At 33.1% G+C, this 17,086-nt stretch overlaps 1 protein-coding gene across 3 annotated transcripts in view; it reads right to left on the bottom strand.

The window, feature by feature from the left end:
* ST8SIA4 (ST8 alpha-N-acetyl-neuraminide alpha-2,8-sialyltransferase 4) overlaps window positions 1-17,086 on the bottom strand; it is an 84,621-nt gene that overhangs the window by 65,501 nt on the left and 2,034 nt on the right. The window contains exons 2-3 of one of the 3 annotated variants that reach the window (XM_039875180.1): window positions 11,102-11,233; window positions 1,664-1,921 (exon numbers count right to left, since the gene is read on the bottom strand). In XM_039875180.1, the coding sequence (XP_039731114.1) occupies window positions 1,664-1,921; window positions 11,102-11,233 (390 nt within the window). Of the gene's footprint in view, window positions 1-1,659; window positions 1,922-5,853; window positions 6,951-11,101; window positions 11,234-17,086 lie in introns of those variants that run through there. The other 2 variants (XM_039875181.1, XM_039875182.1) reach the window with 2 other exon arrangements.

Genomic DNA, 17,086 nt, shown 5'->3' on the forward strand with positions numbered 1-17,086 from the left:
AAGAAACAATAATTATGTGACCTGATAGAGGTGAGAGATAACATTAAGGTCTTAATTTCAGAGTCTGAGGTGGGACTAAACCTCATTCGTTATAAAGACCCTAATGCTACAGAGGGATGCAGGAAGGAGGAATCAGTCACATTTGGATCCTGTATTCCTTCAGTATTAATCAATTTTTCAAATTATCTTCTTTACATTGCAACAATTTCCATTACGCTCTAAAGTCTTTACTTTTTTATTTTACCTGTCCTCTGAGTTTAGTCTCTTTGGAAATTCTAGAAGCTTTATGGTTTTTTTCACAACCATACTTCACATAGATTTCAATGTCTGAAGCTCATTACTTCCACTTCCATTGTCATTCTCTCATCAAACATTTTTATCTCCTTTTGGATATAATTTTGTTTGTATATCTACATGTTAACAGGGTTTTTCTCTCAGTCCAATCAATTTAAGAGGTCAGGTTTTTAAAGGCTCAACTGATGTCAAATGAATCTCTGACCCTGCATCTGAGTGAGAAAAGGTAAGATGATAATGTTTGTAGTTATATTCATTTTTGTGAATTATATTTACCCGATAATGTTCCATTATCATTTTTCTTGGCTATTAATGTTTTATAAACAATTAATGCCTTTTTACCACTTCATAGGTATTATAATTAATAGCTACATAATTAATGATATTTATTTTTAAGACTATATATCAAAAAGATGTTTTCAAGATCTCTACTTTGATAGGCTGGATTCCAGCATATTCAAGACTTCAGGTTATTGTCAACATGGCTAATCGGCATCTTTTCTACTTATCTTTATATTGCACTATTTCTTATTTCAATATACATACTTTATTCACTCAGCAAATTTTTCTAAAGAACTAAAACAAGCTAAAAAATCTGTCCAGATATATGAATTGAGGATTAAAAATTGCTAATAGTTGTGATGCCATCATGATCCCATTTCTACTGTTGAGTTTTTTTTTCAGTTAATTAAAAGTTAATCAAGCACATGACTCATCAAATATCTGTTAACTATCAATGAAAAACAAACAGTATGTATAATTATGTGCAATAACTCAAAAACTAAAAAATACTAACATACACAAATACCATGTATAAAGAATAATGAAGATAATTTGGCCCAATATATCAAATATCAACTTGCTAAATTATATTCTTAGAATCTAAGTAATTATCATTAAAAAGTAAAATTACCTTACATCTATTACATCATTGCATATTAATGTTTATAATGTTTATGAATAAAGTAATAGAATTTGTTTAATATAAAGATAATTATAAATATAATTAAGTGAATTAATTCATGCACTAATATAAATAATTAATTATTTATATTTGTGAATAAATTCATGTTAAATAATGAATATGAAGAAGAAATATTAAGAAAAATAGTTTTCCTATGTAGTATTAAAATTAATAAAATTGGCATTTGACAAAAAATGCTGGTGTGAATCTTTTTTTTAATGACAAAATAATTTTAATTTTATATTTTAGGGTAAATGTAAATTTGGATGCTTCACAGAAAGCATATTGGCTTGGGCTTTCAATAATCCTTAATATTGTTAGATTGAAACATTTATGTCAGTTTTATACTTTTAAATTAAACATCTTTGAAGAAATTACAATCTTTAGGAACAGTAGAAAGCTTACCTTATTACAAAATTATGACTATCAATCTCCTTTCCACATTCACTATCTAGCAGGATGCCAGAATTTCCAACAACTGCACAGGTCTTAAATCTGCGATTTTTCATTGGTGAAACTTCAGGTAAGAGGCTATGTAGATCCTGAGAAATATTTAGTGTCCGGCGCCTGTCAAGCACATAGTGTATGACATCACCAGGCTTAAAACTGCTCTTGACCACTGAGACATCTCGTTCCGCATCTAGGAAACGAAGAATGTTCTTCCTGTAGTTGAAATAGAAACAAAGCTTTCCATTAATGATAACATATCCAAGAACTGGTGATATCATTTACAAAGTGCCAAATAATAAAATGTAAATTGGTAAATTATTAATCTTAAATTGTGAGGTGGTAAGTAAACCAATTAAGTAGATTTCATAGGGAATAGAGTATATTTTTAAAAAAATCATTTGCACAGCTTCTCAATTTATACCTATTGTGAAGAGAACATAGCCCCCATCTACCAAAATATATAGAAAAATTAATTTATTAAATAAAATACAATTGCCATGACTTGACTTTTTATAACTAGATATTCTGCTAGATGTAATTTTCTACAATCATCTATTTTGTTTAATGTTTTCTGGTTAAGATGAGTAGAATTAACTTAAAATTGTTTGGAATTATATCTTAGTTAACTCTATTAAAATGATTAAACTTTTCAACAAATTTAGATATAAGTTCAAATCACGTGCATATGATAATTATTTGAAGAAGAGTTAAAACTATAACACTATCTTCATATGAAAGTTTCCTTCCAAGTTCAAAAATTCAGAAAGCAAGCTCAGTACATTAGAGGAAAAGAAGAACAGATAGAACACTGGACTTCTTCATTTTTTTTAGTATTTGATCTTTTAAATTTTAATTGAGCACATGGGTTCTCAACAAAAACATTTTCAAACTTTCAAACATAAGTGCACTGGTTTTGGTCATGTGAGTTAATTTTCTTAAGTGGTATATGAGTAGATCCTGTGCATGACTATATGAGAGAGAAATAAACTTTCAACTTGTTTGATCCTTGTATTTTAAGGTTTCTTTTTTATGGAAGCTTAGCCTATCCCATAACTAATAAAGAAATTGATAACAGATATGAGAAGCTACATAAACATATATGCATATACTAAGTTAGGTGATGGAAAATAAGATAATAGATATAGCTGGCTGGAAAGCTGGTGACCCTTGGCATGATACAGCAAATCTCCTTATGAAATTGTTGTCTGCAATAACATGCTCTATATCTAATAAGCCTGTTATTCTTGGAGAATTGGTTAAAAAGTGTTTTCATGTTTTATGTTTGTTGCACGAAATAGCTAAGTTGCAAAATGAGATGGAAGGGAATATCTCTGGCAATGACCTGTAATCTAAACTCTGTGAGGGTCTAGTAATTGGGACCTCCCAAATGTTTCTAATATTCCAATGAGCAACAGGTGCAACTATAAATCAGAGCCATCCCAGCAGCAAGAGGGATATTTCCTTCCCAACGAAGGATGTCTATCCAAATGACTTTAGAGTAGCTGCCATTAAATTGAGGAAAAAGAGGGTTAGGCCCAAATAATGAGAGGAGAGGCAGAACACTGAAGAGCTGTGTTCAGAAGAAATCTTTAGGTGGGTTTATTTACACCAGGAACTAACTACAAGGAAGTAGCCCGGGAGCCTAAATAAATTTTTGAAGGAATTATATTGCCAAAAAACAAAAAAAACAAAAAACTATGAACCTGGCCTACAAAGTCTGGTGATTGCTTGATCTTTAAGCTACCAAACACATAACATTTAGAAACAATCTGAGAAAGTTCTTTTTAGTCGAAAGTTGGATATTATTTGCTGAAATGCTCTTACTACAAGCTTGTATTTTCAGAGTGCTAAAAACAATGCCATTATCAAGATATGACATATTTTTCCTTTAGTGGTATTATTCTTTAAGCTCCATCACAATTTGTACATTTTATTACTTAGCACAAAATATGACCTTCTCCCATCATCCACCAAAAGGGCAATTCTCTAAATCACACTTGTGAGCCAGAAGCATGACTAGCAAGGTGGAATGGAAAATAACTGAGATCTTTTTGTTTTCTTTATTTTGGTTTGCATTAAATAGGTCCCAGTTTAATGTGTGGTCCAATTAGAAAACCAGGTGATTTAAAACTTTATTTGGCCAGATTTTACAAGGAATATGTCCGTCAGCTTTCTGAAAAAGGATATATTGAAAAAAATTTCTCAAAAATTCAAAATATCCGGTTCATAAAGAGTAGACTTTGTGTAGGAAAATCTGTATAAATGCCCTAAAAATGAAATTTAAGAATTAACAGAAATACTATCAGGCACCATAACAGTTCATCTTAACAAAGTAGAGAATATATAAGAAGAGAATCGCTGGTGAAATCAGTAACTATAGGTCATTTGAACTGCAGAAAATTCAGAAGTCTTTCATTACGTTAAGCAAACAAATATGATTCTTAACAAAAGTTAACTAGCACCAAGAGCAGAAATCCATAGAAACTTTTGTACATACTTATTAAAACTGTCTACTTGTTTAGGGGAAAAAAATTAGTACCTGACACCTGCATTTCAACAAAAATTTTTCATTTCCTGTGAAAACGACAAGGCTGGCTTTAAATAAAGACTACACGGATGTGGTCAAATCACCAAACTAGATGGTATTATCATTTTCCTTTGAACATAATTTGAAGGGGTTGCAGTAGATATTTAAAGATGTAACTCACAATTAGTGACGTTTGCAAGCATGAAGTAAATAGACTTCAGGTCCAGATTTGAAAGAAGACTCTTTAGCTTGGAAATCCAAAATGGAAAATCCCTATACTCATGAAAACAGTTAACACGTACATGTATGTCAACTGATTACAAGAGGAACTTTCCAATAATAGCTCCTCTGCTGTGTTAGAAAGGTAACAGCAAGAGTATTTTCAAACATTAAGTCTTTTAAGTTCCCGAGTATCATAGGACATCGTTAATTTATTCACTCAGGGAAAACTATTATAAAAAGTAGACTATTAGAGTTCAGAAAAGTTTTGAAAGACATTATATTGTCCTATATGCTTAATGAGAACAATAATTATTAAGTGCAGATGATACTATTGTACATGTTCTTCCAAGGCTGTTATAGGCCCAACAATTTATTTTTTTAAATAGGAGCAGTAAAAACAGTAAAAGTGCCTTCCAAGACAGAATAAAAAATATCAATTCATATAGACTAATCAAAATATTAAAATATAAGATTTTAGGCAAAATTCAAAATGATCGTTAATGTAGTATTTGCTTTTTTTAAACTGAAAGAGTGGAGGAGGAAACCTTGAATGTCCCCAGTATGTTCTTTTTCTTACATCGAACCAAACATTTAGTTACTCTTTTAGGGCTTAAATCCATGCATGAAAAGTTAACTGAGCTAAGATTCTTCATGTAGGATGCAAGAAAGATTGAAAATAATGACTATTAGTGAATAATATTGTGACTTCAATGCTTAATATTTTTTTTGGAAACAGTTAAGGAAAGGTTAGTTCTTTTTTTTTCTCCCTAGCAGGCTGTAGGCATTTTTTAGATTACAGATGTAAAGGACTATAGAAAGTTCTGTGAATTTACTAAGTCTAGTTGTTGTTCAGACTTTAGAAAGAAGAAAACTAATGCTTAAGTATAATTACCTAAATGTCATTGGAAGCATGACAAACTCTTGTACGTACATTGAACTGAAATAACACTTTAAGTATCACCAAGGAGAACAGACATGCTTTTGCTCAGAAGATAATTGATATGAATGAAAAGAGCAAGTTAAACAAATTACTTCAGAATGAGAGAGATAGAAAGAAAGCTCAGTTTAACTTTTGGGCTCTAAAGAAACATGAATCAACAAAAGCTAGTGTTTAATATGCAGGCTGAACCGGTATAGTAAGCCCTCCTCATCTAATGTCATAGATAAGTTCTAGGAAACTGCGACTTTAAGTGAAAAGACTTAAAACTGATTTGGCCACAGGCTAATTGATATAAATGAGAGTTAAGTTCCTACAATATATATCTCGTCACAAAACGTCACCAAACTTCTAAAGACCCAAAACACTTCAAATATTAAACACTGAAATAAACACGAGCTGCACACACATTTACGAAAGATGAATAAAAACAAGTAAGAGAATTCTTTTCTAACTTACTTATTCCAGTTCGGGATCATGGGTAGCCAGACTGGATCCTGGCAGCTCAGGATACAAGGTAGGCATTCACTCTAGACAGGACACCCTTCCATCACGGGGTGCACTCACACCCACATCCACACTCACTCAGATTGGGACAAGGTAGACACACCAGTTCACCTAATGTGCATGTCTCTGCATTGTGGGAGGAAACCAGAGGACCCAGAGAAAAATCTACATAGACATAGGGAGAACATGCAAACTCCACACAGGCAATGGTCCCAGACGGATAGATAGATAGATAGATAGATAGATAGATAGATAGATAGATAGATAGATAGATAGATAGATAAATAGATAGATAGATAGATAGATAGATAGATTTTTTTTTTCTCATCAATGTTATAACAAAACTACATTGAATGGAAACTACATTATTTAAGGTCCTTCTGTACAAGTTTTCCTAATACGTAGTCAAGTTATTACCAGGTATTTAAAGCAGGGGTTGCGTTTCCTGCGTGTAACTTAAAAGAACAACAACCAAAAAGATTCCTTAAATGTCTTTAACTGTCATTTTACAAGCATAATGTAAATTTTTAAACCCCATTAGATAAGAATACACCAAATCAGCAACTGTTTTCATGATAAAGATGACTGAAAGAATCCAAAAATATGTTTCACTTTTAGTGAGACTAAAAGTCTTAGTCATAAAGATCATATTTTTGTTAGGCAACACTGGCTTAAACTGAAAGGTTGGTTTAGACTGACTGTTAAACTGACAAAAATAGATTCTATACAGAAACTTTTCAACTGAATTTTCAACTAGAACTTCCCTCTCAACATTGCCCATCATTCGAAATAACAGCTGTAGAGTCTCAGAGAATTAATGTACTAAGCATTGTTTTCACTTGTGAAATGTTAAATATAGCTAACCTATCACCAGGTGCCACTCTTTCTTCTCTGTAGGTTTCCTGTCAACAACAAGCATACGTGCTGTAGCAACTGAAATTTAATCTAGATGACATTGTTGACACCACCAGCAAGTATTGTGAGACAAATCTTACAGTTGGAATGCATCACAAGTTGAGAAGCAAATTAGGTTGACATGCATATTAGGAATCAGTTTTTAAAAACTTTTGACAAAAATCCAGACAAAAGTCATCACTGAATTTAATTATTACTACATGGTTTACTGAAAAGAAAAAAGTTTTAAGAAATGCCAACTGTTTTGTTATGCCTGCAAAAAGCTGAAAAAACACATGATTTTTTTTTTTTGTCTCAAAGATTATTTTCATGAGGCCCTATAAGTCAGTGATCTTAAAAAACATAACCTGTAGCTTATTAGGACTTCTGAGCTGACAGTCCTCACTGTTATCTAGTATTCAGAACCAATACTGAAAGATATTCTAGTATCAAAATAAATATTCTAAAAACAACCAAATGAAAAGACAAAATTATCTCAAAATGCTTGAAGGAAAGCATTTTTTAGTTTAATTTACACCTCAGATGGCCATTTCATATTTGGCCCAGCATTTGGTAATTTTGGATGAATAACATCTTATATATATTTTGTTATTTTAGAACAAAAATGCTGTGTAATTCATAGATGCTTTAATCGGATACATTTTTAGTATTAACATATAGTCTTCCAATAAGTTTGTTTCTTAATAAGAGCTCTGGTTTTACAGGCAGACAGGCCTAGCTTTGTAGCTTGACTCTGCCACTAAGAAGCTGTGTGACCAAAGATGTGCTCTACTGGTCGCTTACTGAACAAACTAAGTAGAAGAAGTGTTTGTGGATCTTTTTATAAAGTAAATAAATGCAGGCAACAGCAAAATTTCTTTTTACAGGTAAGTACATATAAATTTGCAATATGCTTAGTTAACCTGCCAGCCTTATCTGTTTAAGAACTCTGATATATAATGATACTAAGAGTTGAAAATATTTTTGCTGACTGATTATGATGTGCTTACTCTGTTCTGATGAATATTTGAGCTCATGCATTTTCATACATCCATGTTAGGTATTGTTAATTCTTTAGGTTCTATTCAACATATGGGGGGCGGGCGAAAAAGACAAGAAACAACCCAAAATGGAAAGAAAAAGTCAAGTCACAAGTGTTAGGCATGACCAAATAATGTCTCAATACAATGTTTACAGATTTACTCACAACATCTGATGCATCTTAAAAGTGTCATTTCTTAGCTTACAATAATAAAGAACAAACGAGTACCAATATAATCAAGCCTTTAACCAAGCTAATTATTTTAATTGTGAAGTTAGCTGTAGAATGCATAAACTTCCCTAAATCACAGTGAATCTTCAAAGCATAATGAACTAATACATGAAACCATATCTCTTAGACAACTCCCCAGAGGTACAGTTGTTCAATGAATATATATGAATCAATTCTTGATATGCTTATCAAAGTAGCAGAGTATATATAGGGCTAAAAGAATTAGTAAAAAGAAAATCATGTCTATAAATGTAGGAAAAGACAATTTATCTTCAGTGACTGTTTCACATTTTAATGCAAATAGATAAATAATTTATTAGAAATGTCACAAGAGCATTATAATTTTAATGAGATTTTTTAAGTGAGAGAGATGTAAGCATGGTTCAATCATGTAAGATCAAAAATGATTAGTTGTAATGTCTTAATCGAAAACTTCAAAGAAGAATTTTGAAAATACTTGTAAAATATGCCCATACCCACTCACAGACAAAGTAATATGATTCTTCATAAATGCTACCGATGTGGGGGAAAAACAAAGAAAAAAAATAGTAAAAAATATGATTAGTTCCCAGCATAACTTAGAAAAACAAAAGCTAAGCTAACAATCAACTATTTCTGTATTCTAAATTTTTCACTACAGGTGTCAAACTGATTAATACTAGTTACTAATGTTATAGGCAATTATAATTTCAATGAACTGTTTGCACATTGTGCAATAATGGTTTTAAAAATTATTATTTTCTTGTAAGGAAGTGACAACTTTGTATGTATTATTCAATATTTGCTCACTGTTTTATTGTTTACTTTTTTATCTCTTAAAGAGAACCATATGAAAAGAGTACTAATGCTTCAAACACATTATCAGCTGTTATAATTGAAAATAGATCACCCTCAAAGATATGAATACAACCCTCATTAATCTGTAAAGTTGCAATAATGAACTGCTTAATATATTTAGCTTGAATATCTTAAAAATAGCAAAACATACTTCTGTAGTTTCATGCACATCTAAAGTATTAATTCTTGTATAGATACTAGGAAGACATAGCCAGATACATTAATTAAACTATTTCCAGTTACTTATTTAACTTACTTAATAGATTTTACTTTATCTGATATGTTTTTAGCATGTCTAGCTATATTAAACTATTACAATTTATTTCATTTTACTTTCTTCCATTCTTTCCTTTACATGATCTGTATAGCTTTACTTAATTGGCTCACTTCCTGCCAATCATTCAATTTTAAAGTTTGCCTTTAAGACATCTTTATAGATCAAATATTTCCTTTTTTAATCATTTATTTTTCTCTCTTTATAATCTACTTTTAAGAACTGTGAATCTTTACTCTCTTCTGAACTAAACCACCCTGTATTTATAACTTCATCTAGTCCCACATACTTTGGCTTTTTTCTCATAATTATCTCATCTCTTATAGAGTTTCTGAATTCAAATGTGAGTATAAGGGTGTGAAATAAGAAAGAAGATACTAGGTAGGTACCAAGAGAAAAAGGAGCCCTAGGTGTAAAAATGTTAAACTAGAGAGACTTTGGCTAGTGTTCGCTTCAGACAACAAGTTCTTAGGGGAATTCAGGTCCAGAATGTCAAAGTTTTCAATTTCTCAAGTGTATATGAAAACCTATATATACTTTTATAAGGAATCTACAAATTTTTAATATTGCCTTTAAGTTTTTTCCCCATCTGGTTGAAATAAATCTTTCCTGCTGACCATATTCTATTTCAAATATACCAATTTATAAACTTGGTCATCAGACTCTACTCATTCTTGTGTTCTTGCGCTCCTGCTAAACGAAAACCAACCACAGTACCACTTGACAATGCCGTCATTTGATTCCTATTTCTCTTTCCAGTCACTTCCAAAGTTTTAATACAAAGTAGTCTAACCATCCCTACATTTCTCTGACACATCTCTTTAAAGATACTCTTTCAACATGTAGTGAGTGCATTTGCAGCAATGAATTCTATGAATTGCTATGCATACTTTAAAAGATGAGAGTAGTAGATTCTTCCTTCAAGTTGCTTACACTCTACATTATTTATGAGTATGATCTAAGAAGTGATTAGTAGTAACCTAAATAGATCAGCAGCTTATCCTCTTAACCATTATCTACTCTTATAAAATCTGTGTGTTAATATTCAATCATTGAATAATTAGCATTTCGCCAATGCTAGAAAAATGCAAAAATTTTATTATGTAAAGGATAGTTATTCTCTTGAACTTTTCAAGAGTTCTGATTTACCAAAATGCTCTGCTTTAAACATACCAACCAATACAACAATGTAACTATAGGGAAAAATTATTTGCTTTCTTCCTTCATAATTAGGAAGATCTGGCCCTACCTTTCTTACTAGTAATAAAAGTAAAATTGAAGAAAATAGATATAATGGGTATATTTAGACACTGAGTTTGATTTCAAGAGCTTGTTTAGCTACAATGCTAACATCTTACAAAGAATAAGTTAGTATTCTAGAAAGCTTATTTTCTGTTTTTTATCTATCGAGGATAAAATTATTAAGACTTTTATTACAGAAGCTCACATACCCATTGATAGAGTAAGTTAAATTTATTTGTAATCGTATTTGTAATTTGTATTTGTAATTGTCAGCAAAATAAAAGTTAAATAGGCTCTATTTTCATCTAGTGTGAGAAAACACAAGATCAGTATGAACACTTAGTAGAGAAGTTAAAGCTAACTCTCAAAATATATGTCTATCCTGAGTAACTGAGCAAAGAAAAGTATATAAATATTAGTACTCTACTAAATATCTTATTTCATTAGTTATAAAGGCAGTATATTCAAAACTCACACATTCACCCTTAAATTTCTGACTGCGTGATTTCATTTTTATGGTTTCATATTCTTCAGTGAATAACATTAGGTAGAGCTGGTTCACTCTTTTATTAAAGTATTCATAGTTAAACTATAAATCAAGCATTCAAGATAAGTTTGCCAAGCCCAATGTATTCAAAAACATGGTGTGAAATGTATTCTGCCTTATTAAAGAAACTCACCTTATCTCCAGGACCAAAGAGGAATTGATTTTCCAACCTTCTACAGAGTGCTGGAAGATTGAAGAGCCAGCCTTTCGAATGATCTTATCGGAACTATTGACAAGTGATCGACTCAAACACAGTTCACCATCTCTGAAACAAAATAAAAATGCCAGCTTTGTGAAAATAAGAAGCATTTTGTCTAAGTAGCATAATATATAACTTGATTTAGATTTCTGGTAACAAATTTTAGATAGAACTTTTTCTACATGTTAGAAGAAGAGATATGAGTACGATGAAAGGTATTATACAGATTAATTGAATATGACTTCATCAGGACAATTACTTATACCTATTCTTTTTGAAATAAAACCAATTCATATAAAGGAAAAGCCTTTGACAGCAAAGGAAACCATCAACAAAATGCAAGGCAATCTACCAAATGGGAAAAGATATTTGCAAATTATACATCCAATAAAGGGTTAATATCCAAAATATATAAAGTACTCATACGACTCAATAACAACGAAAAAAATATGATTAAAAAAATGGGCAGAACAGCTGAATGACATTTCCCAAAGAAGAAATACAGACGGCTAACAGACACATGAATAGATGTTCAACATCACTAATTATTAGGGAAATGCAAATCAGAATCACATCATCTCACATCTGCTAGAATGGCAATTACCAAAAAGACAAGAAATAACAAGTGTTGGAGAGGATGTGGTAAAAAGAAACCCCTCATTCACTGTTGGTGGGATTATAAATTGGTGCAGCCCATATGGAAAATAATATGGAAGTTCTTTAAAAAAATTAAGAATACCAGTCCATTAAAAAAATTAAGAATAGAACTACCATATTATCTTGCTATTCCACTTCTGGGTATTTATCCAAGGACTATGAAAACACTAATTTAAAAAGATATATGCACCTTTATGTCCATTATTTAAAATAGACAAGATATGAAAACAACCTAAGTGTTTATTGACAGATGAATCGCTAAAGATGCGATATATATGTACACACACACACACACACACATAAACACACACACACACACACACACACACACACGAATACTACTCAGCCATAAAACAAACAGATGAAATCTTGCCATTTGCAACAACATGGACGGACCACGAAGGTATTATGCTAGGTGAAATAAGTTAGATTGAGAAAGACAAATACTATATGGAATAAAAAAATCAAAATGAACAAACAAAAAATAAATAAAAACAAACTCATCAATGCAGACAGACAACAGACTGGTGGTTACCAGAGTGGAAGGGTGGGGGTAATAGGGTGAAATGCATAAAAGGGGTCAATTTTATGGTGGTGAGTGTGTTATAGTGTACACAGATGTTAAATTATAATGTTGTACACCTGAAACTTACATACTGTTATAAACTAATATAAGCCCTCATAAACCAATAAAAACAAATGTTACTGGATGAAAAAAAATCTTGAAAGAAAAAGGCTTTTGTAGTACTAAAAGAAAAAAATTATCATCAAAGCTCTGTTCCCCTTCAGCCAATTCCTCTCCTCTGTGTTTAGACAATAGGACAGGATGTTTGGCCAATTCTTCTGCATCTGTATAATTGTGATTCCCAAGATTGTATTTTATTTTCACAGAAGGCATATAAACATAAGGGAAAAATCTTTTGTTTTGGAATAAGAAGACCTTGGAATATCAAGTGATCTGGACATGTTGGTGATTCTATCACTTGTTAGGCTATATGACCTTGGATAATATTTTTTTCTAGGCCACCGAGGCCTTATTTTACCTTGAAAATTGCAATAACTGTTATCTAATGTACAATGACTTTGCAAGGATTAAGTAGGACTCTGTATGTGAAAGTAATTTATAAAGCACTATTGAAGTGCTAATTTCTAAAATTACACTGAGTCTCAAAACAAGAGACACTTTCCTAATAATTGGTGATGGGAGGGAGACAGAGATTGTAGTGGAGAGAAAACTCGTTGAGTAGCCATTATTACTGATATTTTCTATTACATCAAAAGAATTAACTGTGCTACTCCCTCCAATCAATAGTGTCAGGAAGTATACCATGTATCATGGTAGTAGCAGGGGTGCTGGAGATAATGATAATAGTGACAGATACCCTTGATAGCATTTATGCTATTAGGACATTTATAGCTGAACCAGTTCATTGTTCAATAGACTAATTTCTTGGTACTTTATAAATGTAAACCCAGACTCAGAATTGAAAAGCCACCTGTGTATGGCATAGCCCTTTCAGTATCTGCATTTATTTCTTTACATGTTACTTTCAATGTCAGAATCTCAAAAATATAACTAAAAAATAACATAACTATTTGCTCAGTCACAAAATCTAAATCTGTGTTTATTACGTAGGCAATCCTTTCCTACTATCAATGGAAACGCTGCATGTGTAACAGCTGTTAGATGAATTCTCTAATTGGAGGCTTGTAGTTTGGTATTTTTGTCTGCATTCTTTTTTAAACATGTAGTTCCAATTTGAAGCAACTCAAAGCGTCATATGCAACTACTCCTGTGAAATTTAGTACTCTGTAAAAATTAATATTTAAACTATCCTACTTGTGAAAATGATACATTTGCATGCCTATGCATGGCTAGTAATAATCATTTTATAGAGGTCATTTAGGATGCAAGGAAACATGGGGAGCAATTTACTAGTCAGTGGCCCAGAAGTCAATTTTTATATTATACGTCTAATGATAATACCTACATATGAATGAAAATGTAGATATACAAAGAAGTTAACCTTCACAGTTTTGAAGATATGCCTTTAAGAGTATGGCACAAACTCTCATTATTTCTAGGGGTAGGGATCTTTCCAGCCTATCATTGTCAACTTTTTCTAACCACAGATTACTATAGTTATAATGATTAATTCCAACACCAACGAACTTTTATAGGAGAAATAAAAATATACATAGGTTGGCATTTTTAAATATCTGTGGAAGATTGCTTTACCGATGTAGATACTTTTGACATGGCAAAATGATGGTTATGGTGTACCTATCTGTATGGAGCCTTTTCAGAACCTCTAAGATTTAAAAAAAAAATGTGATTTATATTAATGAAATGCTACTATGTTACTCTGCTCTTTGAATTGTTTTCATTGAATTGGTTGGTGACAAGCCAAATTTCAGACTTTTATCACTGGAAAGAAGTTTGAATAAAAAACAGCTACAACCAGTCACACTTCTTGAAGTCAATGAAATTCCTATATGAGAAGGCCAGGCTTAGTGCAATCTGAGGCTCTGGAGCAAATTTCTTTGTATAAAGTTAAATAGGTCCCAAGGGAGTTTTCACTTGTGACCTTGGTAATGTTCTGTCTTAAAAAAGAATTTTCCTTCCCATGAATGCAAGGCATGAAGAATGTTGCCGCCCACTACAGTTTCTTATTCCAGATCGGACATGATTGCTAAACAGCTGCACTGAAAACATTTCTTGCATAGGGCTACATACAGGAAGATTCAACATGCACTTCTAAAGGGAAAATTATAAAACACATCAAGGAAATAATGCAGCATAAAGCAATATGTGTTCTACAGTATTCCTGCTTATGTGGAGCTTAAAACCTACTTAGATGGAATCAGTGCAATACTAGTAACAAACTAATCATTAGTTATGATACTATATTTATTAATATTTTTTTCTATTTGAAATTTGAGTTGTCAGGCATCACTATAATTTATTCTATTAATTCTGCAGTACATAACAAATATGATTAATTTTGTTTCATAAAATTAGGTCCCTGAAGCCTTGCATTCAACTCCACTGAAAACTCTTCATGACTTGATTTTGGAATGAATGTGTTTCCTTTGGACTAGGCTAAATTTCTTCCTTAATATAAAATTTTTAAAGTCATTTTTTAAAAAAGAAATGGCATCCAACTAAGTCTGAACACAAACACCAGGCAGTTTTGTATCTTCATTACCTAAGTGTCAAACAACTAAAAATAAAAATGAGAGACGTACTACCTTAACTTACTGCTTTATAGTTTTTAGCAGAATTCCAAATATAACATAAAGTAAAGTACATTTTCTGGGTTTCATAATTTATAAGAGTATGTTCTATCCTAGAAAAACTGGAAGGAACTTTGCTGACAATGGTGATACTGTAAGTATGAATGCTTATCTCCACAATCAATTCTGTCATAAGTCTCAGAATTAATACTGGTGAGACAACCTAAGGTACACAATCAAATTTAAAAGATCTCAAATGATAAGAAAAGTAATTTGAAATATCGTTTGTGGTCAACCAGAAAAGTGGTTTATGGCAAATTTTAAGGAATAACAATCAAAAAATATTTATATGATATTAAAGTTCGTTACACTCTCAAATATATTATCTCATTAAATGAGCGTACTCACATATTATTATCTGTAAGAGCCTTAGGTTAGCACATTTCCAATGACACCCAAAGAGTACACAGAGCCAGTGAAATCATGGGCCACTTGTGAGACAAGTGACATTTTCCCATTAAGAAAAGATTTCTGTCGAAAATAGACCACTTCATACCCTCAATGCCCTTTGAGTTCAACCTTATTAACTAGTCATCATGCCAGACAATTAATAGGTTTGCATGGAAGGAAATATCAGTTTTAAATGTTCCATAATTACTTGACCTATTCTCAAATATTCCTATATATATATATATAGAAATATATATATATAAAACATGCTGCTAGTACTCCTGTGGACATACGAGAATGTGGATGGGTGGAAGGAAAGTTGTGCTGGTGTTCTTTTTCCTTCTGCAGGAAATGACTGCTTAACATTGTATATAAGAGTAATACTGCACTGACTCTAGATGGGACCTTCAGTTGAGAGAGGGAGAGGTCCAACAGACAAAGAAATTGCCTGTCTATTGAAAAATGATAGCAGGGAAGCTAAATATGAATCTAGGGGGATGTTTTAAGATATGAAGAATATGGAAAACCCTTAATTGAATCTACTGCCCACTGGCAAGACACGCAGTACCCCCCACCCCACCTCCCACCCTAAAGGTCTTGCCTCACTTAAATATTGGCCTGGGCTCTGGAGTCAAACCTCCATTCCAGTTTACTCATCTCAAAAAAAAAAAAAAAAAAAAAAAAAAAAAAAAAAAAACCCTCCACTTGGCTTGGACGAAGTGTCAATGAAATGATCGTTTGATGAGTCAATTCCTCCACCAAAAGCAGTATTTGGGAGTTAAAACGAAATCATGAACTAATGTCACAAGCTTTTTCCGTTGAACGTTTTATTCTGAGGGAAAGGGTGCTCAGGGGGATTGGCTGCCCTCTCATTGCTCGCGGCCGCGCCAACTCCACTGTCTCAAGGATGAGCCGGTGGCGACCGCGGCAGCCAGGACACTGCGGAGCACCAGTAGAAACGCGACGCCAGCAACGGGCTCTCTGCCTCTCCCCGCACACCTGTAATAGTGTGTTTTAATTTAGGAGGAGGAGCCCGGTTGCAGGCTGAGCAGGAAAAAAGTGATTTTTTTTTTTTTTTTTTTTTTTTTTTTTTTTTTAAGGAGGCTCGATTTCTGCAATAAAGGCTTCCCTGTCTCCTCATTCATTCTTCCATCTTCGCCGCCAGCTCTCGGGGATAGACCCGTGGCGCACCTCGCTTCCCCGTGATTAACTCAAGCGCCCGCCCCAGGTTTTCTCTGGGGAGCAGGGAAGAAACTGTAGCTAAGCCCGAAAAGGGTGCAAGCGAAACCCAGCCGGGCCAGCCCAACCGCCGCGCCTGTGACTGCGCCGCCTCCTTTTCCCTGGCATCCTGGGTAGCGCCCACCCGCCAGCGGCGTCCAGGAAAGGGCCACAGTAGGAATGTTACCCCTCAAATGTGGAGCGTCCCAGGTCTATTTCCCCCGGAGGGACTAGAGGTGCGCGCCTCCCTGCGGGCGGTTTTGGGAGGCCGGGAAAGGGCGCCTGGGCAGCATGTGGCACCACCTCCTCTCGCTTCACTCGTCCCGCCCACTCCTGCTCTCTGGGGTCGCGAGCCGT

The sequence above is a fragment of the Pteropus medius genome, unplaced genomic scaffold (genome assembly GCF_902729225.1).
Source record: "Pteropus medius unplaced genomic scaffold, Ma_sr-lr_union100, whole genome shotgun sequence".
NCBI lineage: Eukaryota > Metazoa > Chordata > Mammalia > Chiroptera > Pteropodidae > Pteropus > Pteropus medius.